Source organism: Carassius auratus, unplaced genomic scaffold, assembly GCF_003368295.1.
Source record: "Carassius auratus strain Wakin unplaced genomic scaffold, ASM336829v1 scaf_tig00015876, whole genome shotgun sequence".
Lineage (NCBI taxonomy): Eukaryota > Metazoa > Chordata > Actinopteri > Cypriniformes > Cyprinidae > Carassius > Carassius auratus.
In genome coordinates, this window is record NW_020524628.1 from 75,193 (window position 1) to 97,421 (window position 22,229).

The window sequence follows — 22,229 nt, forward strand, 5'->3', positions numbered from 1 at the left end:
ACTAACAGATTAAGGGGCGGTAATATTATAATGAGATACTTTGCCACATCACCAAGGAAGCAAAATCTGACGCACTTGTTTTCTCAGACGCTTGCAGAAAAAGGCTTACAAAAAACAAAGTTACTGGGTTAATCTTTTTCAAGTTTTCTTGGTTGGTAGGTGCACCAGGTACCCGTTTATAGCACTTAAAACCTGGAAGAATCAGATTTTCATGATGTGTCACTTTTAAGAAAATCTGAGTGGGGTTTAAACATGCAATACAACACAATTTAAAAAAGCACTGCAAATGGTTGAGCATGTTGCTAGAACTTCAAGCATGTTGCCAGTGTTGGGTAAGCAAAAAAAAAAAATTTTTTTTTTGTATTAATAATTATGCAACAGTGTTGTATTTAAAATACTTTATTAATTACTCTGTCTGAAAAGTAATTTATTATTTAAGTAATTTAACTAATAACTTTTAAAATCACTATAAACCTTAACTGTATAGACAGTAGAAACACACAAGGTCAATAGAGTCAAACATGAAATAGTTTAAAGCCAACATTTTAGCTTTATCAAAACATACTCGAATACTTATCATTTTGGTAAAAAATTTACCCTTTAGGATAATTCCTTAAAAAAAAAAAAAAAAAAACATTTAAAAATACCACGCTTTACACTTTAAATTTTTCAAAACTAGGAGCACCATATTTTAAACATACTGTATGCGGTCATGTTGTTCAACAAAATAAATACATTTCTAAAGAACTCATTTGCAACATATTTGAATAAAAAATTTAAAAAAAAACTACTCTGCAAAATCCAGGCTGTAAACGTTACATTTTTCAAAAGTAAGAGCACCATATTTTATAAATTCTGTATGCTGTTATGTTTTTCAACAATTTTGTGTTTTTCAATCCAGTGTGATGTCATTCCAAGAAAACTTTTGTTATGGCTCGTCCAAATGTCGGCAGTCATAAAAATATATATTTCAAACTCTCGAATGTCTTAAGCTCAATTTCCATATATGTGTAACACTTATCCAAGTAAGACGTAAATATTTTTCAATCAGCCAGGGCTTCCTTTTTACCACACACACACAGGTATTTTGTTTAATATGCGCCTAAAAGACAGCGATTTTACACGTAGCAGTAGCACCTCTTCCACAATGTAGCCTGCAATAATTTTTATTAGCTCACCTTCGGAAACTTTCTGCACTGCCGATGTAAAATCAATCCTTGCCTGCTTAGCAGGGTTTGCTGCAGTGTTATCTGTCGATGAACATGGATCACTTAGAAGTTTTTGTCGATACTACCTTGTCAAGTGCTTCAGTAGATTACTTCTGGAATTGACAGCGTCTGATAGTTTTTTCTCACCAGGACATAGCTTACATTTTATAGTAATACTGTAAATGTCTACCAGTGTTAAAAAAGTTACAAGCCTCCCGGTTTTCATCCAAAAATATCTTAAATTGTGTTCCAAAGATGAACAAAGCTTTTATGGGTTCAGAACAACATAGGAGTGAGTGATTAATGACAACATTTTTATTTTGGGGTGGAGTATCCCTTCAACCATAAGTGTGAGCAATAGTGAAGTTTGACTAGGAAATTAAAACTGCTATTTGTTTCTTTTACTTTCAAATGATGGCTCCATAAAACAGTTTTTGTAGACTTAACTTGAATTCACAATAAAATACTGTATTTCATTAAATGTTGTAATGTTAATAAACTAACAAATTGAAGTACTAATATCTGTTTTGAACCACCATTGATAACCACCAAAAGCTGGTTGTGATGAGAAAGTCACATAATGAGCCAAAGCTCATCACAAACAGCTTTTCTACAAGCTGAGGAGGGCAATACTTATATACAGAAGGTGCACAACGTGTCATTCACACAAACACTAATCCCCATCATGGTGACAAACATGATACTGAAATAATGTCATAAACATTAATTTACCAACATTAGATGTAAGATTAAACCCTAATGTACACAACTGATAAGCAAAAACTAAGAAGACATGGTATTTCAACTACAAAAAAACAAAATATGAAGTGTCATGCAGGGAATTCTGGGAGTGTCAATTAAACTAATTTCACTGTGAATTATACTATTACTTTTTCACTTCCAAAAAACTTTATTTTTAACAGTATTTTACAGTAAAATTACATTAAATATAATTACATTTATTCACCAAACATAGTATGGAAACTTACTGTCAACTACTTTGGTTTATACAGTACCATTACAGTCTTTTACTGCTAAAATCACAATACTTTTTTACAGTGTAAAACTTTTGATTTTAATAATCAAATGTTATAAATAAACATCAACTAATATTAATACATGTTTTAGTATATTTATTGTAAGTTCATGTTTACATGTTTATGTGAACAAATGCCATCATATCATAAAATGTTACCTTAAGGTTTGTTCACATACTAAAAATACTAACATTTTAAATTAAAGCTATGTAGAAATATATATATATATAAACTAATAAACACTATAATAGTATTTAACTAAGTCATTTAACAAATGCAGTCTTGTTAAAAGGTTTAAGATCGAGTAAGTTTGAGTCAATGCATACTGATTAACTAAGCAGTCTCAATTTAGTTTGTGCCCATACTGTGCACTTTAAACAATAAAAGCTTTTACCAAAGTAAACTGATTAACTAAATATCAAGTCTGCGTAAACAATGTTTGTTAAAAATGATCCTTCAAATGTTGACCTAGAGGCAAGGACATTTTCCTTTCAATTATAAAATCACTTCCACTAACACGTCTCGGCCATTGAATAATGAAAGCAGTAAGATTTATAGGATACTAATGTTTAATTGAGAAATTCCTCTGAGGAACAATATTCACTCAAAATTAATGAAATGGATCCTTTCCATAGTAAGAAATACCGAACATTTATTACACACTTTCTGCTCTCACAGCGCCTGGTGAGAAAGGATCAGAATGAGAGAACGACTGCATGAAATTGCTTCACGAAAGTCAAATACAAGGAATTTGAGAACATTGTCACAAGTAGCTGGTGCCAAATGAGAGTATTATAAGACGATATCGAGGGTGACCTTCAAAAATGACGTCACAACATGAGACAGTTTGTCATATTTATGGAAAATTGGGCAAATGTCATGCTGCCTTCGATTAATGTCTGAATTTATGATATGAACACAATGTCTTAATTATAAGAGCAAATCTCTGGATTGAGTCAATTAAATAATCACAGTGAAAGCAAACTGAGATAAATATGCACAGATCATGCACAGTGGGTAGATTTTGATGTGAGAGGACAACAGGAGATGGACTCTTTGACTGAAGGAAGTGTTATTATGGATTATGAACGGTTTATAATGTTTTTAATCAGCTGTTTGGACTATAAATTAGTTCCAATGGGGAAAGAAAATATATCTTAGAGGGCCTGAGGGTGAGAACATTTTCAGCACATTTTTATTATAGGTTAACTGTTCCTTTAATAGTACAATTTAGTTTGTATGTATTTTGTGGTCTTATTAAAAGCCAGTTTATCTGGAAGCAGACTTACAGAGGGAATTAAATGTCCCATCAATCCCAGTAAAAGCATGAGAATCATGAAATACACTTATAAAAGATCAAATACAACCCTGAAGCAGATCATTTTTCTGTTCATTTAGATGTACTAGGACAAAAAAAAGTTTTGCTAAGACTTGAAAAGAGAACAAAAAGACTGCCCAGGTGATCTGATAATTTTAGAAAAATAACTTTATATTACAATTTCGACTTGCAAACACTAAAACATGAACTTTCCAGGAGGATTTGAAGGCAGTGTCACATTTACCCATCCTATTGACGGCTTTACACTAATTCAATTTCCATAAAGCTCCTTTCAGAGCTCGAATCTTTAAGCTTTCTTTCACTGCTTCTTCAAAACACAACACAACTCTGGTGAGGTCAGAAACCTGTGTGATTAATTGTGTCACCTAGCAACAATCTCATTAGCTGACTTCAGGTGTGCAATTAGATGGTCAAATTATAGATGCTGAATTTCCTCAACACAACAAACGTCCTTCTCCTTTCAGCTTTCAGACAAAGACTGTGTATCTAATATTATACAAATATAAAACAAAGCATCCTCATTACATATGTAAATAATGACTATTTAAAGAGCCAGTAAGATGAAAATTCTAAGCTTCCTATCACTGTTTATAAGTCCTGTACATTAGGTTTAAATCCATCCAAGGTTAATGGATGTCATTTTGTCAAAATATCATTTTAAAATTACCTCAGTTCTCAGAGATCCCCAAACGGTTCGCGCGAAGCTGTTCAAAAGATTCAGTTTCCTTAAACCCCACCTTTCGGTAGCATACTGTGTTCTGATTGGTCAACTAACATAGTCAGTTTTGATTGGTTGTTTTGCACACAACTTCATGGTAAACAATGCGTTAGCATCTTTTTGGGGTGAATTATGTTTTATTACTCTCATTGCGAAGCAAACAGTAAAATAAAAAACTTGAACAGTCTCGCTGCTTTTTCTTCTGTGTGTGTGTATTCAAGCCGCGGGCTTCAGTTTGAATCTGAATAGCGCGTTCAGCGCAGGGGCGTGGTCACATTAGATATAATCAAGGGAGACATGAAAAACAGACATTGCGTTGTTTTCATATGGATTACTTTATCACAGAATATCTGTATTGGCAGCACTTGTTTAGTTTTAAAGTAGACATATCAAGCTTTCTATAGATATCTCTATCTCTCTCATGTCTCTTCGTTGAGTATTCACGGACTTACACTTCATTTTAATAACGTGTTTGTACATGACGATCACCGCAGACAGGCAGCAGATATCACACATACTGATAAGACGCTCAGGAGAAAACAGACACACAACTTCATAATCATACTTCTTGTTGTGATTCGGAGATGCTTGTCGGTCTAAATAAAGTTGGTAATGAACCCTCTTTTATGGCCAAACGCTTTGAAAATCCCGCTGTACTCACAGAGATTAGAAAAGCAGTCATCAGCTAAATGTTGTGAACACAACAAAAGGGGATTTGTGGTACTGCTCTGGTATTGTGGTAAAAATGAATTTTAGCCATTGGTTCTTCTGATTTTCATTCTTTGGCAGTGAAAATAAAACAAACTTGCCTTTACAATTAAAAACACACTGTCTCCTCGACATGATGCTATCACACCAAACAGAGTGTCTGTGTGTGTGTGTGTGTGTGTGTGTGTGGGGGGGGGGTGTTGGTGGGGCAGGTCAGAGGTCCGTTTCTCTCAAGACGGTAGGCGGAGATTATTATGCAAAGTGCTCCTAGTGACGTACATAGAGATGGGCAAAAGATTTGAAATCTATAACGACTCGTTTCAGCGATTCAGAGTCGACTCCTTACTTAAGAAGCTAATAACTTTATAAACCGTGTACTTTTTGGTTTAATTACTTTGCACATTGTTTACACTGATGGATAGCTACATCATACACTGTAATACAGGTCATTTTTGATTTCCCATCTGTGTGGCTCTTTAATGTTTATTGTGCTATTTAATATTTTTCTAAACAAAAAAAAAATCCAGCAGCTTTTTAAATAATAGTAAAATAAATAAACAAATAATAATCAGAAAAAATAATGTAAATGAAATCTAATTTATAAAAATATTAATTAAACATTATTTATATTTTGTAATTTTATATATATATATATGTATATATATATATATATATATATATATATGATGGCTTTTTCCTCCAAGGCCTATTTCCTATGGAAGTTTCAAAGACTTGTCTTACCACTAAAAATCACATGCTTCTCTAAAGCCTTCGAAAAGCAGTAGCCTTTGCAATAACTACTAAAAAGCACTACAACTAAACCCTGACACATTTGAATGGTCTATCTTTATAATGTCTGTCAAGAAAACACACTATAAACACAATGCTTTTATTTCAGAAAGCCAGAGTCTGTCTGTTCCTGCCTGTCGCCCTCGATCCATCTCCATCCTTTACTCCTGGGGATCAATATGGCTGAGGAGTTTCTCTGAGCCTTTAAATGTCACCGTTTCATGACTCACGGATAACTCATCCAGAGCTGAACTCTGGCGGAACAAACCTTAAATAACAAATGTCCCCTCCGATACGAGCTGATAGCGCCTGCTGACAAGCAACGATAAATGACAGTGCCGACTTCCTGTTCACCTATTTAAAGAGTGATTTGTCTGAATGAAAGAACTGAAATTGCTGAAACAGAACTAATTTTATGCATAAATAAATTGGTTTGGATGTGGTGGAATGGCTGAAATCCGGACAGATTAAGTGAGTCAGATAACACAATATTAATCAATAACCTATTAAATCACGGTCAAAAAAGATTAGCGCAGAGCCAGACTAGGATTACAGACAATTTCTCATACTGTTGAATGGCTTACAATTGACTTTTTTTTGGTTTACTTGTTTGTTTGTTTTTGTTTTTTGTTTTTTAAGTAGCATATAGTACGAAGTGTGCGGGGTTCGTTCAACTCTAGAACTCCATGATTTCACGATGCAGAAAATGTGGACAGAAATATGCAAAATGCAGTTGTAAAGATGAATTTACTGTGCAATTTTTCACCCATGTTTTAATTTAATCTGTAAACCTCTGTGGTTCACTTTCTTTGCCAAACTAAATGAAATAAATTGTTAAGATTTATGTGTAAAATGTTTATTGTTAAAGCTGTAATTAACTAAAACTTTAAAAATAATATTTTTATTGCCTGAAATAAAATAAACATATAATTTTTTTCTTTCAGCTAGGAGCAATGGCACTTCAATTAAGTTTTACTTCACGTGCTACAACAACTAAAAATAGGAATGAATAAACTCTACATAGACATACATACATATATATACCGTATTTTTCGGACTATAAGTCGAGTATAAGTATAAGTCGCATCAGTCCAAAAATACGTCATGATGAGGAAAAAAACACATAAGTTGCACTGGACTATAAGTCGCATTTATTTAGAACCAAGAGAAAACATTACCGTCTACAGCCGCGAGAGGGCGCTCTATGTCTTCAGTGCCCTCTCGCGGCTACAGACGGTAATGTTTTCTCTTGGCTCATTTGTCTTAGTTAATTTCTCTCGGTTCATGTCAAATTAATTTTGATAAATAAGTCGCACCTGACTATAAGTCGCAGGACCAGCCAAACTATGAAAATTGTAAATACTATGTAAAAGTAATAGTGTACATATTTGGTTAAAATTTATTCCCTATTTTCATTTTCGAATCTTTTTTTGGTTGGTCCGATCGATTGTGAAATTGATTTTTGATCTAAAAGTGACAGCCCTAATACATACATACAGTGGGGATCGAAAGTTTGGGCACCCCTTGCAGAATCTGTGAAAATATGAGTAATTTTAAAAAATAAGAGAGATCATACTAAATGCATGTTATTTTTTATTTAGTACTGTCCTGAGTAAGATATTGTACATACAATATTTTAACATTTATTCCACAAGACAAAAAAAATGCTGAAATTATTAAAATAACCCCATTCAAAAGTTTGGGAACCCTTGGTTCTTAGTACTGTGTTCTGTTACCTGATGATCCTCGACTGTCTTTCTGTTTTGTGATGGTTGTGCATGAGTCCCTTGTTTGTTCTGAACAGTTAAACTGAGCAGCGTTCTTCAGAAAAATCTTTAAGGTCCTGCAGATTCTTCAGTTTTCCAGCATCTTTGCATATTTGAACCCTTTCCAGCAGTGACTGTATGATTTTGAGATACATCTTATCACACTGAGGACATTTGAGGGACTCAAACACAACTATTTAAAAAGATTCAAACATTCACTGATGCTCCAGAAGGAAACAAGATGCATTAAGAGCTGGGGGGTGAAAACTTTTGGAATTTGAAGATCAAGGTAAATTGTACTTAATTTGTGTACCGGGAAACATACAAGTATCTTCTGTTGCTTACGAAGGGCAGAACTAAATGGAAAAAAATTATATTTCAACAAAATAAGACAAATTTGGCCATCTTCATCGTGTTCAAAAGTTTTCACCCCCCAGCTCTTAATGCATCTTGTTTCCTTCTGGAGCATCAGTGAATGTTTGAATCTTTTTAAATAGTTGTGTTTGAGTCCCTCAAATGTCCTCAGTGTGATAAGGTGCATCTCAAAATCATAAAGTCACTGCTGGAAAGGGTTCAAATATGCAAAGATGCTGGAAAACTGAAGAATCTGCAGGACCTTAAAGATTTTTCTGAAGAACGCTGCTCAGTTTAACTGTTCAGAACAAACAAGGGACTCATGCACAACCATCACAAAACAGAAAGACAGCTGTGGATCATCAGGTAACAGAACACAGTATTAAGAACCAAGGGTTCCCAAACTTTTGAGTAGGATTATTTTAATAATTTCAGCATTTTTTTTTTTGTCTTGTGGACTAAATGTTAATATCTTTTATGCACAATATCTTACTCAGGACAGTACTAAATAAAATATAACATGCATTTAGTATGATCTCTCTTATTTTTTTAAAATTACTCATATTTTCACAGATTCTGCAAGGGGTGCCCAAACTTTCCATTCCCACTGTATATATACACATACATGCACACATACACACACACATATATATATATATATATATATATATATATATATATATATATATATACTTTTCAAAATAACAAGACAAAAATGTGCAACAAAATTAACCAAACTTTAACTTAAATTAAAACAGAAAATAAAGAAATAAAAACTGACTCAAATATTATTAAGAAACAATATAATGGTATATCAATAGTACTAAAATGCATTTTTGATCAAATAAATAAGAAAACAAAAGTATAAAAATCATAAAATACAGAAAAAAAGTAGGGCACTATTCTTAAAATTCTAATAAGTAAAAAAAAAATGTGAATTCAGATGAATAGACATCCTTTTTGATTTATTTAAAATTTATTTATACCGTTAAAATGGAAATCATGGAATTTGGGGGAAAAACATGATTTCAATGGGACCTAAAAATCCAGAACTCACTGCTAAATGAATGCAAAATGATGGTAAATATGGCACTGATGTGGCGCTGTGTGTTTGGTACCTGAGCTGTTTGAGGAACTGTATGTCAGAGCTGCTGCTGATGAGTTTGATGAACTCCTCATAGGACGGTGCGTACGTGTATGCTTTCTTATGATGCTCGTTCACCTGCTCTCGATGCTCTAACTGAGCTAGCAGCATGCGGTTAATGTAGTCCGGATCACTCAACACGTCCACCAACGGCTTTAGCACTACAAAGAAAGAGAGATAGAGAGAACAAGTTAATATCTTCGTGCCAAACCCAGTGATCTCACAAACCCCAACATGCACAATTATATTGCCTTCCACGCTTCATAAACGACAAGCTACTCATAACTGAACTACAGTCAAACAACCCTTTTTAAAATATAATTACTGTAGCTACACATGAAGCTACTCTCTCTCTGTCTCTGTCTCTCTGTCTCTCTCTCTCTCTCTCTATATATATATATATATATATATATATATATATATATATATATATATATATATATATATATATATATATATATATATATATATATATATATATATATATATATATATATATATATTTCAAAAATATTAATAATGTTTACTATCAAAGCATTTTACAAAAGCAAAATAAATAATTGGGGTGATTCAGACAACAACAACAAAAAAAAAAAAAGTTAAATAAACTTCATTAAAATGTATATAAAAGAGAAAAAACAGTACATCTAATTGTATCACTTAAAAAATTATAATATTAAAATAAATCAATTTTCAAAACATTTCAATTAAAATTTTAAAAGATTTAAAAAGAAAATATTTTGCAAAAAAATGAAAATGCAGTCATCTGCACATATGCTTAAATGAACTGATGAATCATTCAAATCAGATCATTTGCACTATACTATGAACAAATGATTAATGAATAATCATCCTTCCCAAATCTATATATGAGAGCATGCATTTGATTGTGTAAAACAGTGAAAAACAAATATCTTCATTTGTTTGACAAATGCAAAAGATCTCAATAAGGGTGACAGCATTACACGAACATACATATTTAAATAAATAAATACATTTAACTTCAATTTTTATAACCAAGGAAAACACAGAGTGCATCTAAAACGTATTATAGTTATTATATCACAATTAATTAAATGTTTTACACACAATAAAAAAAAGATTCAGAAGGAAATGAAGAAGAAAATTCGAATCACTCATTCAATCATTTGAATCCATTCATTTGCCCTGCATGACTGTACGAACAAATCAATTCGGAGTCAAATTCTCATTTCACTGGAGGTGTGCATTTCACTGGAGGTGTGCTATTGATGTCAGTTATGGAGATTCTTCCAATGCAGTCTTTTATCAGAGTTTCCTTTTAGTTCAAATGCTGCCTTAGAGAGTAGCTGCTTATGTACACTGCAAAACAGCAGCTCATTACACTGCAAATAATGTTTAGTCAATCTCTGGTCTGTCACTCATTATGATGAGATCTCTACACCTCCTCAGGAGCTTGTTGATGTAGCACTAATGAGGAACGCAGAGTCGCAGCAGACAGGGCACACGGCAGTGCCTCATTACTGCCAGACAGAGCTGCTGGATGACGTCAACAAAGAAAAAAAACCAATGGCACCCTGCCAGTCTGAGACAACAGATGCAAACAATTCCTCCAGTATAACCTCAGAACAAAGAAAAATGGGTTAGAAGTTAATCTAGCAGCTGCATCCTAAAGCTATAGGGCATCTTTAATCTTTTAAAGTGCCCTTATTTAGTAAAGCTCTATTATATTCTCTCTGCATTTAAGGTATATATTTTATCAGTTCATTCACTCCCTGGGAATTAAACCCATAACCTACTGCCATGCTCTAGTATTGCTCCAAGCAGGAAGTTGGGAATTCCCAATTTTCCCAGTTGATCTGGATGAAAAGCAGCATTGAGACATGGAACATTGCACAGAACTGGGAAAACCATAAACTTAGACCTTGAAAAGTTCACCAGAAGATTTGCTGGCAATTTACTCGCTCTCAAGATGTAGCTGAGTGTGTTTCTTCATCAGAACAGATTTAGAGAAATGCAGCATTGCATCACTTGTTCACCAATGGATCCTCTGCAGTGAATGGGTGCCGTCAGAAGGAGTCCAAACAGCTGATAAAAACATCACAATAATCCACACGACTCCACTCCATCAATTCTGTTAACTTGTGAAGATAAAAGTTGCATGTTTGTATGTTACAAATCCATCAATAGGGCGTTACATTTTTAACTGTCACTTTCAGCCATAAAATACAAGCCCAGAATCCATAATAATGTGTCCTGCAGTGAAAAAGTTCATCCTCTGTTGTCTTCTCACATCCAAATGCACTGACATATTTGTTTAGAAATGTTTTAAACTGGTTTTCACTTGTAAACGGTGCTTACAAGTGTGCATATCTGTGCATATTTCACTCCTGATTCATATGAAACAACTTTTTCACTGGAGAAAGCAAGATTATGGCCAGAAGACAACAGTTTGAAGTTAAAAACGTCTTGGTGGATTTGTTTCACAAGTTGTTCATTGATGGACTGGAGTCATGTGGATTGCTTGTGGATTATTGTGGTGTTTTTATCAGCTGATTGGATTCATTCTGACGGCACCCATTCACCGCAGAGGATCCATTGGCGAGTAATTTATATAATGCTGCATTTCCCCAAATCTCTTCTAATGCAGAAACATACTCATCTACATCATGGAAGGCCTGAAGGTCAGTACATTTTCAGCAGATTTACATTTTTGGGTTATTTATTCCTATAGGCACCAAATTTCTGGAATAGGAAATTACTTATTCATCATGCATTAAAATAAAAAATCTAATTCTCGAGTAAGAAAGTGTCAGTGAATGAAGGCTTTGTTCTGTGGGAGGGGGATTTATCAGTGTGTTGAACATGAGCACCAAATCTATGCATCTCACTGTGGTTCATGAAAGCAAATTATTTCTACTTATCGAAGTCTTGTGCTGCTTTCAGACATATTAAAGAAAGATCTTCTTCATTAAACCACATTACAGGAAAGTTATGACAAATCACGACACTGTCTGTTTCTTACTACTATGTTGGAGCTTCACAGACAGACAGATCAAAAATCTTAAGGACAGAACAATCCCACACAGTGTACCCCCGGGTCAGTGAGAGTCACCTTTAGTAGCGACCACCTCCACCAGTAAGAGGCGCAGACTGTGTGAACGAGCGTCCCGTGCGGGTAGCAGACGCAGCACGAGCAGACGGGCGCAGCAGCGCAGGAAACGCAGCTCCTCATCGGGACTGCGCAGACACGGATGCAACGGAAACGGCCGTGGTACTTCCTCCAGCCTGGAGAGACAGAGAGGCATGCCATGAAACAAACTGAAAACTGAGATTATAAGAGACAGAAATTAATATATATTATATTAACACTATTTTTGTTTTCGTTTTCTTATTTGGCAATAAAGTGTTTTGAAAAAGTAAAATTGCATTAGATATTTATAAAATAATAACAAATTAATATCTTGTTTTATTTTTAAAACTAATTATATTTTTCTCATTTCTTCCTTGACAATATGCAAAGCAAGCAATCATGCCAATAAAGCCATTTGAAAAAATTTAACCGATATTATTAAAATAAAAATGTTTTTAATTTTATATTATATAATTTAATTTTACTATTTTTCTTTTCTTCCTTGGCAATACACAAAGCAATCATGCCAATAAAGCACTCTGAAACTATTCAGATGATTTATACTAGATTTTACTTATTTATATTACTATTTTTTATTCAAGCAATCACACCAACAAATTAAGACCATAAAATATGAAGGGGGAAATATTTCATAAATGGACAGAGACAGATAAACAGAACAGGAGGAGGAAGACAGATGAGAGGCAGAAACAGAGAGGCAACAGAAGATGCCTGTCCACTCAGCTAATGAGCTGTACAGATCGATCACTGACACACACACACACACACACACACACACAATGATGAAGAAACGATGGGCAGTGACGCTCATTGCTGCATCCGCATCCAACACACTCACACAGAGAGTGAAACACTGTGTGTGTGTGTGTGTGCGCTAATGGAATAACACAGAATGATAAGTGTGTAAGTGTTTGTGATGTTTTGTGTCAAACAAAGGCTCATTACAGGCTGGAGTTTTCAAGTTTTCAGCATGTCAATCAATCAAACTGAGAAATATGAATCTCCAGTGTGTGTGTGTTTGTGTTTTCTACTGACGAATCAGCAATCAATGAATCCAATCAAGAGAGAGCAAGCAGATTGAATTTCAACGAGCACAAAGGTTTTGCATTCTTCTGCTTTTCCCCAAATTCACATTTGCTGTGTGATGTTATCAGATAATAGTATTTGGGGGTTTTAAAGAGACCACATTAAACACTTAAGTGTTTTTGATAGAAGTAGTAAAACACTTAAAACAAATACAGCAACATTCAGAAGCTTGTGGTTGGTAATGTTATTGATAGAAGTCTATTATTCTCACCAAGGAGGCATTTATTTGCTGAGAAATACAGTAAAAATTGTAGTAATGTGAAAAATTATTACAATTTTAAATAATTATTTCTTATTTCAATAGATTTTAAAATGTAATTTATTCATTTGATGTAGGGCTGAATTTTCAGCATCATTACTTCAGTCTTCAGTAGGGCTGTCACTTTTGTCAAAAAATCATTTTCGGTTTTTAAGACATAAGTGTTCATTGAATCGATTGTAAAATCAATTTTCCATGTCAAAAAAAGACGTTTCCTTTCTCAATGTCAATTGAGACGGATGAACATAAAGAGAGCACTGGAAACGCACAAGTCAGCAATATTTCGTATTTATTGGCATGAAGTTTTGTGCAGAATAACAAACAGCAACAGGAGTGCAACATTCTCGAAAAAATATATTTTATTATTGAACGTAACCGACACTTGCGATAGGCGGCACTAGGAAGGCATAATGAAATGCGCAAGAAGGCTAGGGCCATTACAAATTTATTGGACAGGAAAACAAGTCGATCAACACTTTCAAGGTCCAGAGTAGAGCGTTTTTTTATTCGCTATATGTCCAGCTCTTGAGAAGACGCGATTCGACCGCACTGATGTCCCAGGGACACTCAGCTACAGCTGCGCAAGGTGGGGGTATTACTGCCAATTTTCCACCACAAAAGCCGGTCGCTGTCAGCTTGCAATGGTCCTTTTCATAACTCAGAATGTCCTGTAACTAGATTATAGAACTAGAAACGCGCGAATGAGGCGAATTCACGTCTACCGTGCCGCGAGACCTCCAGACGTGCGAAAACGTGTCTTTACATTGAATTAACATTGAAATCATTCGCGCCAGACGCTCTATTCGCGGTTGGTGTGAACGCAGAGAGGTCGCTTTCTACGTCACTGGGTCTTATAGGCGCGTAAAATTGCTGGTAAAATTGCTCTCGGAAGGCATACTACACTTACGGAATTATTTATTTTCTTTTTCTGCTTGTTTGTGAGTTTTGTTACATCTATATTTTTTATTATTTTATTATTATTTTAAAATTAATAGTGTACATATTTGGTTAATACTGATTCCAGATTTTCATTTTCGAAAAATTTTTTGGTTGGTCCGATCGATTGTGCAATACATTTTCGATCGAAAAGTGACAGCCCTAGTCTTCAGTCACATGATCCTTCAGAAATCATTCTAATATGCTGATTATAACAAACAATACTTAGTCAATATTCAAACATGCTGAAAACAACCCAGTCTTGTATTACACCTTGCTTCCAAGTCCGACAGCCTTGACAATGGATAAAGAACATTTTGCACACGTTCAATACAACAATAACAATTTTATCCTCTGTAACAGTGGACCACTAGTAGCGCTGAGCGTCTCACCTTGTGTTAGCAGCCTTAAGGTCACAGAAGTGTGTGTGGAGGGTCTTGACCATGTCGTTACAGACCAGGTTGACCACATCCACATCAGACAGACACATTCGCAGCTGTTTGGTCATTTCCCAAAAGTCCTCAGACAACATCTGATAGAGATGGCCCTCATCTCGACTCAAGGGGATGTACCACGACAGAATATAGTCCCGATAGCTGTAGTCAAACACTGCAGGAAGAGAGACAGAGAGAAAGTCACTGATCAATACACAAAACAATCGGTTTCACCAATATTTTAGAAATTACCCATATTTAGTATAGAACTAGTGCGTACTACGCAGAATGCCTTATGCAACAATTCAACGTAATCACCATTTTTGGCATTTATTTCCAAAATCCTAACTGAATGCCACTCTCTCAGCTAAACATACAATGTGGTCAATTGATAAAATAGCGGTTTAAAATACTACGTTTCACATACTATTAAAAAAAATTAAAATCAAGCCTCTGAAGTCGATGAGGCTAGCAGACGTCTTTGCTTCGCAGCTTTTTATCTGCACGATAAAGCACACAACATCCCCAGCATCCTGCTGTCAACAGAGAACCAAATATAATACAGTCATGAGCAAATCAAGCTAATCAGCAATACGGTGTTCATTGGGTGCAAATGAAGAAGCTGCTGTTTGTATTGCCACTAGATAAATCAACCAATTCATACGGATGGATAGAAGTAAAATTGTCATCATTATCATCAAGAAAAGAAAAGAAACACAAAGCACTCCTCAGAGATGCACACACAACAGCAGGCGGCAGATGGCATGAATATGAAGGCACTAGCAATGACTGCAACAGTTTTCTAATGACGCGAAGATCCTACACCCACCATAACCACTCGCACAGTCAAAACAAGCAGATCTGGAGCCGAATACGCTTCAGTGACACCCTTTGTGCAGCACTTATTGAAAAAACTTGGTTTGCAGGCATTTTTCCACCCGGCTGAGGCAGCACTATTTATAGCCACACTGACCTCATAAAATGTGCTGACTTTCCCCAGCTGAGCGTCAGGAAGTGCCGCTGACACTGTTCTAGTGCAGCTTCCTTTAGGCGTCTTCTGCTTTATTAAGTGGCACGACTGAAAATACAACTTAACTAGAAAAATGTCTCCTTTGCTGTTTTGTGTCATACAGGTGTGGAACGACAGGGTGAGTAAATGCTGACAGTATTTTCATTTTTATGCACACCGCTTTTAAGAAAGAGCAATGGTTAAAGTGATTTTTGCTTCAGCAAACATCACTAATGAGAATGAAATGACATCTAATTTACTCGATTGCTCAGTGTGACACCCAGCTGTGCTCAGAATACAGGAGGGAGTGAGTCACAATGAACCATCAGAAACATCATTCATTCGGTTTAACCAGACCTGTGATGAGCGATTCTGCACAGCCACAACCTGCAACAGACTAGATGCTGTCTTCTCACCATTATACACTCATCTTGTAAGGAGAGAGCAAGTGAGAAAGATTATCTAGGCCTTTCAGAACAAAAACAACACCCACAAACACCCAGAATCCCTTTAGGCAGGACTGAATCATGAAAGAAAAAAGCCATCATGCTGGCAGAAATGCAGCCTCTTATGCTCACTATATGCTCAGTATTTTTTTTTTTAATCAAAAAACTATTTAAAAAGGGAATTTATTTATATAGTTAACTGATAATTTATCATTAAGTCTTTAGTGTCACATGATCCTTCAGAAATCATTCGGATATGCTGATTTGCTGCTTAAGAAACATTTCAATTATTCAATTCAATTATTATCAATGATGAATATTATCAATGTTGTGCTGCTTCATTTTTTTTTTTTTTGTGGCAACTATTATGGATTTCTTCTGGATTTGATGAATAAGAAAGTTCAAAAGAACAGCATTTATTGAAACAGAAATCTTACAGAACATTATAAATCTCTTTGTGGTCACTGAAGTGCATCTGTGCTAAATGAAAATATTAATTAAACCTTACTGACTTACCAAAACTACTGATTTTCAGTGAATAATGGTTTTAAATTAAATTAAAAATTAAATTAAATTAAATTAAATTTATGCATTTAGCAGACGCTTTTATCCAAAGCGACTTACAGTGCATTCAGGCTATCAATTTTTACATATCATGTCTTCCCGGGGAATTTAACCCCCAACCTTGCGCTTGCTTGCTCTACCAGTTGAGCTACAGGACAGTCTGTTTTTCACAAAACTTTATTAAAAGACTTGGAATGAAAAGGTGCCGTTTAATTAGGCTATTGCTGCACATTTCTTTGTGAAATTGAAATATAACAAAACTTAATTGAAATTTTAAAACAACACAAATAAAAGAAATATCAACAAACTAAGGCTTGGTGTGCTCTTTCCATTTAGAATTAAGGCAACCAATGGATTTTAATCATGATCCAAACAAAGATGGAGCAATCATGCAGAATGAGTAGTTTTTTAATATAAAGTAGATTTTGAAATGTGAAATTTGAAGCAAAAAGAAAATGTTCTGACTTCAGCTTTGTGAAACTATACTACATAAAACATATCTGAAGGAAATAGCAGACGCAGATTCACTCTCTGACAGCAGGTGGCGCTTATGAACAGCAGCGATACAGTGTTAACTTGCTTACCGCTTCAATGAACGCTGCTTTAATATGCATTGTTTAGAGGCAAGATGAAAAGAAAATACCACATAAAACTATGTTAAAAATAGTCTGTTCCCCTTTAGAGATACATTCACATAAACTCTTACTCCAATTGTATCGCGATTTGTTTGGCATCTCAACCGATTTTAAATAGCCACATATTTGAACAGATTTTCAACCGGCTTGCGGTTAATAGTTACATCCCTATTTATTATTAGAATATTGAAACCATACTGATTTTTAAAGTGTCATTTATCTGAAAGAAAGATGCACAAGAACACTTAAATGAACAGTTCAAACAAAAATGAAAAATTTGCTAAAGGTTCATTTATCTATAATGGTGGGAACTTTCCATTGACTTCTATTGTTCATGTACTGAGTTTCTTACAAACACACAGCTTTTCACTTCACAAGCGGTTATTTGATGAACTGGAGTTGTGTGAATTACTTGTATTACTTGCAATATTGTGATGTTTTCATCAGCTATTTGGACTTTTGTTCTGATGGCACCCATTCACTGCAGAGGATCCATTGGTGAGCAGCTGATGTAATGCTACATTTCTCAAAATCTTTGTCTTTATACTGTATATCCACTTAAAAATGACCAAAACACCAGCTGATTAAATGTCATTGAGTTAAAATGATGGCAAAAAACTGATGAAGAGAAAATATTTTGCAGCATTTGAATACAGATTTAGATACTTGATTTTATATATTAATAATACCTAATGCAATGACATTATGTCAGTCCATAACCTGCCTACTTTTGAGACTGCTGCTGTAGGAGACCCCGGATGCCTTCTGAAACTGTGATCTGCTCCTGGACCTTGTGATTTATCAAAGAAATCCAGCCAGTCTGAGCACTGGAGCACAGAGGTGGTCTTGTGACTGACAGAGATCAAAGGTGAAAATGCCTCTGACGCTGTTGTGTGCAGCATGTTCAATATTCACCTCTAAACAATAACAGAGTATTTAAAGGAATTGTTCACCCAAAAATAAAATCAGCCATCATTTACTCATTCTGATGTCAAACGGGAGCATAAACAATAACAAGCACGTGGCGATAGTAACGGCATAGTGCTCTACATAGTATGGGTTTCATAGCCTCACATCTCCTTCCGGAACATGAGCTACACAAGCCATAATAGGCACCAAAAAACACATCTGTAAACTTGTTTTTTTGTTTTTGTCTAAAGTTTCAATAAGCAATGCCATCAGTGAGTGTGGAGTTTCATGGTACTTTTTTCCCTCTCATTGTTGGAGCTTGATTTTACGGATTAGAAAAGAGCAGCTGAACATTCTTCAAAACATCTCCTTTTGTGTTCCACAAAAGAAAGAAAATTCAGTTTCAATAGAGGTTTTTTTTTTTTTTTTTTTATGTGCATTTTTACCTTTATGATAGCATCTTTTCTAAACTAATTAAATGTATGCATAATCGTTTGTGTGAAATGCTTAAATTTAATCACTAAATTTAAATAGTAAGACACTGTAGGGCTGTTACCAAACAAATGAAATCAGTATCTATCAACAAAATTTGTGTTTGCAATGCAGAGGTGGCACAGAATCTGCATCTGATGAGGGACATGAATGAAGTTAACCTGCAGTTGCAAATCCATAAATAATATTTTGATGTTTTAAAAACAAAATGTACAATAGTGATATCTGAAATGATTTTGAAGAAAAAATGGAAAATATACTTTTTAAAATAATCCTAAAATCGTCAGTAGAGGGCGGCAAATCACTGCATGAGTGAGTCATTCATTCAACCGATTTGTTCGAACATCTGATTGATTCGGTAACGAAACGCTGTTGTGTGCTCATCCGAAACGCAAAACTATTTTATTTGAATAAAATGGAGCAAAAACTGGAACTTGAGTAAAAAAAAATAAAAAGTCTATTAATATTAACTTCTTGTTTATTGGTCCGTTTTATAAAAATCCAACAACACATATGTAATCATACTTATATTTGGAGAGATTAAAAAAACTGTACTCTTCGTGTGATATAAGATGATATAAATATAAAAGACAAATAAAAGTCATAAGGGGCATATTGTGAACTCTTAATGTGCTCGTGTATTAGTCTAACCTACATCATGTAGTGTATGCATGCACTCGCTGGGTGTGTCTTTGTTTGTTTTTTGCAATATACTTGATAATCTCAAATTGCATATTGTTTAAACAGCAGTTGCAATATTATCATAGATCGCAAATGTCCTACAGTTTCAAACCGGAAAGAAAGCAGGTGAGGATTTCCTCATTAGCCAAGACAAACACTTGTGCGTTTTTCAGTGTAGCATCACTGCGACAGAGGGGACCGATGGATCCCATCACACCAGTCTCTCTTTGGCAAGCCGACACACTTCACACCCTCTCTGGTCTATTAAAATGATCGCCATGATTGACAGACTTTAACATGAAACATGTCCCTTCAGAGAGCGGAGCTACAGATGGCGGATCTGTAAGACGCTTCGCTCACTAACAAATGATTTTCCTCAGCATCAGAACAACCCCACACAGGAATTTCACAGCAATCTCTGATCAAACAAGGACTAGTTATGAGTCACATGCCATAGATGCTCACAGGGTGCCGATTTCACCGGATAACTATTTCCTGTTGACTTGCGGATGTCACAGGCTAACACTATGTATTCACAAATCAGAAAATAATAATTCAAAGGGTAAAATCTGTAAGTCGCTTTGGATAAAAGCATCTGCTAAATGAATAAATTTAATGTGTAAATGTAAAATGGAATGGTTTTAATCCACTAAAAACTGTCGGGTCTCCATGAATCCTGCTAGCAGGACTACTCACCTTCTTTTAGGGCTTTATCCACATTATGAGACACCACTACCCTCCTGGTCTGGACTGAATCCAGCAGAGGTACACAGAACCGGCCCTATGGAGTGAGGAAGACCATCATTAGACAATAAATCATTCATGACAACTTAACATAACACTCATTATGTAGAAAAGCAATTAAAAGACCCAGCTGAGGGACATTTTTTGCACCAGTAACAAGGGGTTATAAATCCTGCATTTATTCTATGTGGAATACAGTACAAGCCAATTCTGGATCCAAATGCAGTATTACGATTTCAGGTTGAAATTAACACCACAACCACGACAAAAAGCAACATAATACCATAAGAACCAGACAATAAAGTCTGGGCTGATTTGTAAAAACTGGAATTTCCTATGTATATGCCAATAAATCTTAATCTTCTCTGCACTAAACCTGGTTATGTCATTTTATAAATTATTTCCATATGAATTTGCATTGAAGTGAAATATGAATATTTACTAAATTAAATGGATGAATTAAAGATTTTTCATTTCTTTTTTCATTTGTTATACTTAAGTTTACCTCAAAATAAAATACATGTGTTTGTTTAGAGACAGATAGACAGATAGATAGATAGATAGATAGATAGATAGATAGATAGATAGATAGATAGATAGATAGATAGATAGATAGTCAGTCTATCTGTCTATCCATCCATGCATGCATGCCATCAGACACAGCCATATTTTTTTAAACAATCACAGTGACATTGCAGATTCTTGTTTGGGTGTATTTGTGTAGATGTTGCCTTACCATTAACTTATTGAATAAATCCACGAGCCTCGATGACTGTCTACTAGTGGTGTCAAATCTGCTGATCTTCAGGGGGCTTGTCTTCACCAGCAGCCCGAGACACCCCAGCAGGAAACACAACAACGCGAAGGACACATAAAAACAGAGTTTGAGGAAAAGCGAGGTGAGAGAGAGTCCTCCAGAGCCGAGCTTGGCGATCAACAGCACCGCCGCCGCGATGCCGAGGACCAGACACGGGTAGACGGCGCTGCTGGGCATGAGGACATCCGAGCTGCTGATGATGATGCTGCGGCGGCTTCGGCCATCAGGATGCATGATGATGATGCTGCTGCTGCTGCTGGAAATGACATGTCCTCGCGTGCGCACAACAGTAGACAGGCTGCATGCCACTTGAGCTCACAGCACAGATTTCACTCATCACAATGTGTGAGTTAAATGCATAGGGGGAACAAAGATGATCCGGGCTTCTGAGCCACTTAATACAAGAAATTAACATGCAACTGTTGCATCCGAGCAGTTCAATGACAACCGTGCACTTGAGATGATGATGATGACCAGCAAGAAATCCTGGGTGGCTCTGGGACAGCTTAAATGGCTGCTAATTCAAATCCTCCACAAATACATAAGGGAAATCAAGAGCACTCGAATCAAGTCAAGTTGAAGGAAACCAACCAACTGTGCACGTGAGCTCGTCCAAATATATCAAAACATGTCGAAACGCGTTCAGGTCCAGTGACGCCAATACAAACAACGGAGACGCATCACGCGATGATTTCAACTTTTAAGCCTCAAACGCGAAACAAAGATGTAAAGACTAAGTGTTCACTCCCATGGATTTTCATGATCCAGACTGATCCAAAATGTGACGAAAAAAATGAAACTTGCTTTCCATCCGCCGCGGTGACGAGCGATCCCTGTTCAGCTCAGATCCCCGGCTGTCTTTCGACTCGAGACGAGTGGCGATTTTGAGACGAAGTTCTACTATGGGAAAGGAATTGTATTTGAATATTCATTACGCAACGTGACGTTCGCTCAATAGCCCAGATTGATTGGCCGAAAAGCAGTCGTAGGCGGTAATCGTTTAGCGAATGAGCAATTGAGA

The 22,229-nt window shown here is 35.5% G+C and overlaps 1 protein-coding gene across 1 annotated transcript in view; it reads right to left on the bottom strand.

The window, feature by feature from the left end:
- The window catches only part of LOC113074950 (sorting nexin-25-like), a 43,163-nt gene extending 21,063 nt beyond the window's left edge, over positions 1–22,100 (bottom strand). The window contains exons 1-5 of the mRNA XM_026247652.1: positions 21,128–22,100; positions 20,344–20,428; positions 14,870–15,086; positions 12,158–12,330; positions 9,038–9,224 (exon numbers count right to left, since the gene is read on the bottom strand). Of these exons, the coding sequence (XP_026103437.1) occupies positions 9,038–9,224; positions 12,158–12,330; positions 14,870–15,086; positions 20,344–20,428; positions 21,128–21,442 (977 nt within the window). The 5' untranslated portion in view covers positions 21,443–22,100. The remainder of the gene's footprint in view (positions 1–9,037; positions 9,225–12,157; positions 12,331–14,869; positions 15,087–20,343; positions 20,429–21,127) is intronic.
- Between the last annotated feature and the right edge of the window lie 129 nt (positions 22,101–22,229).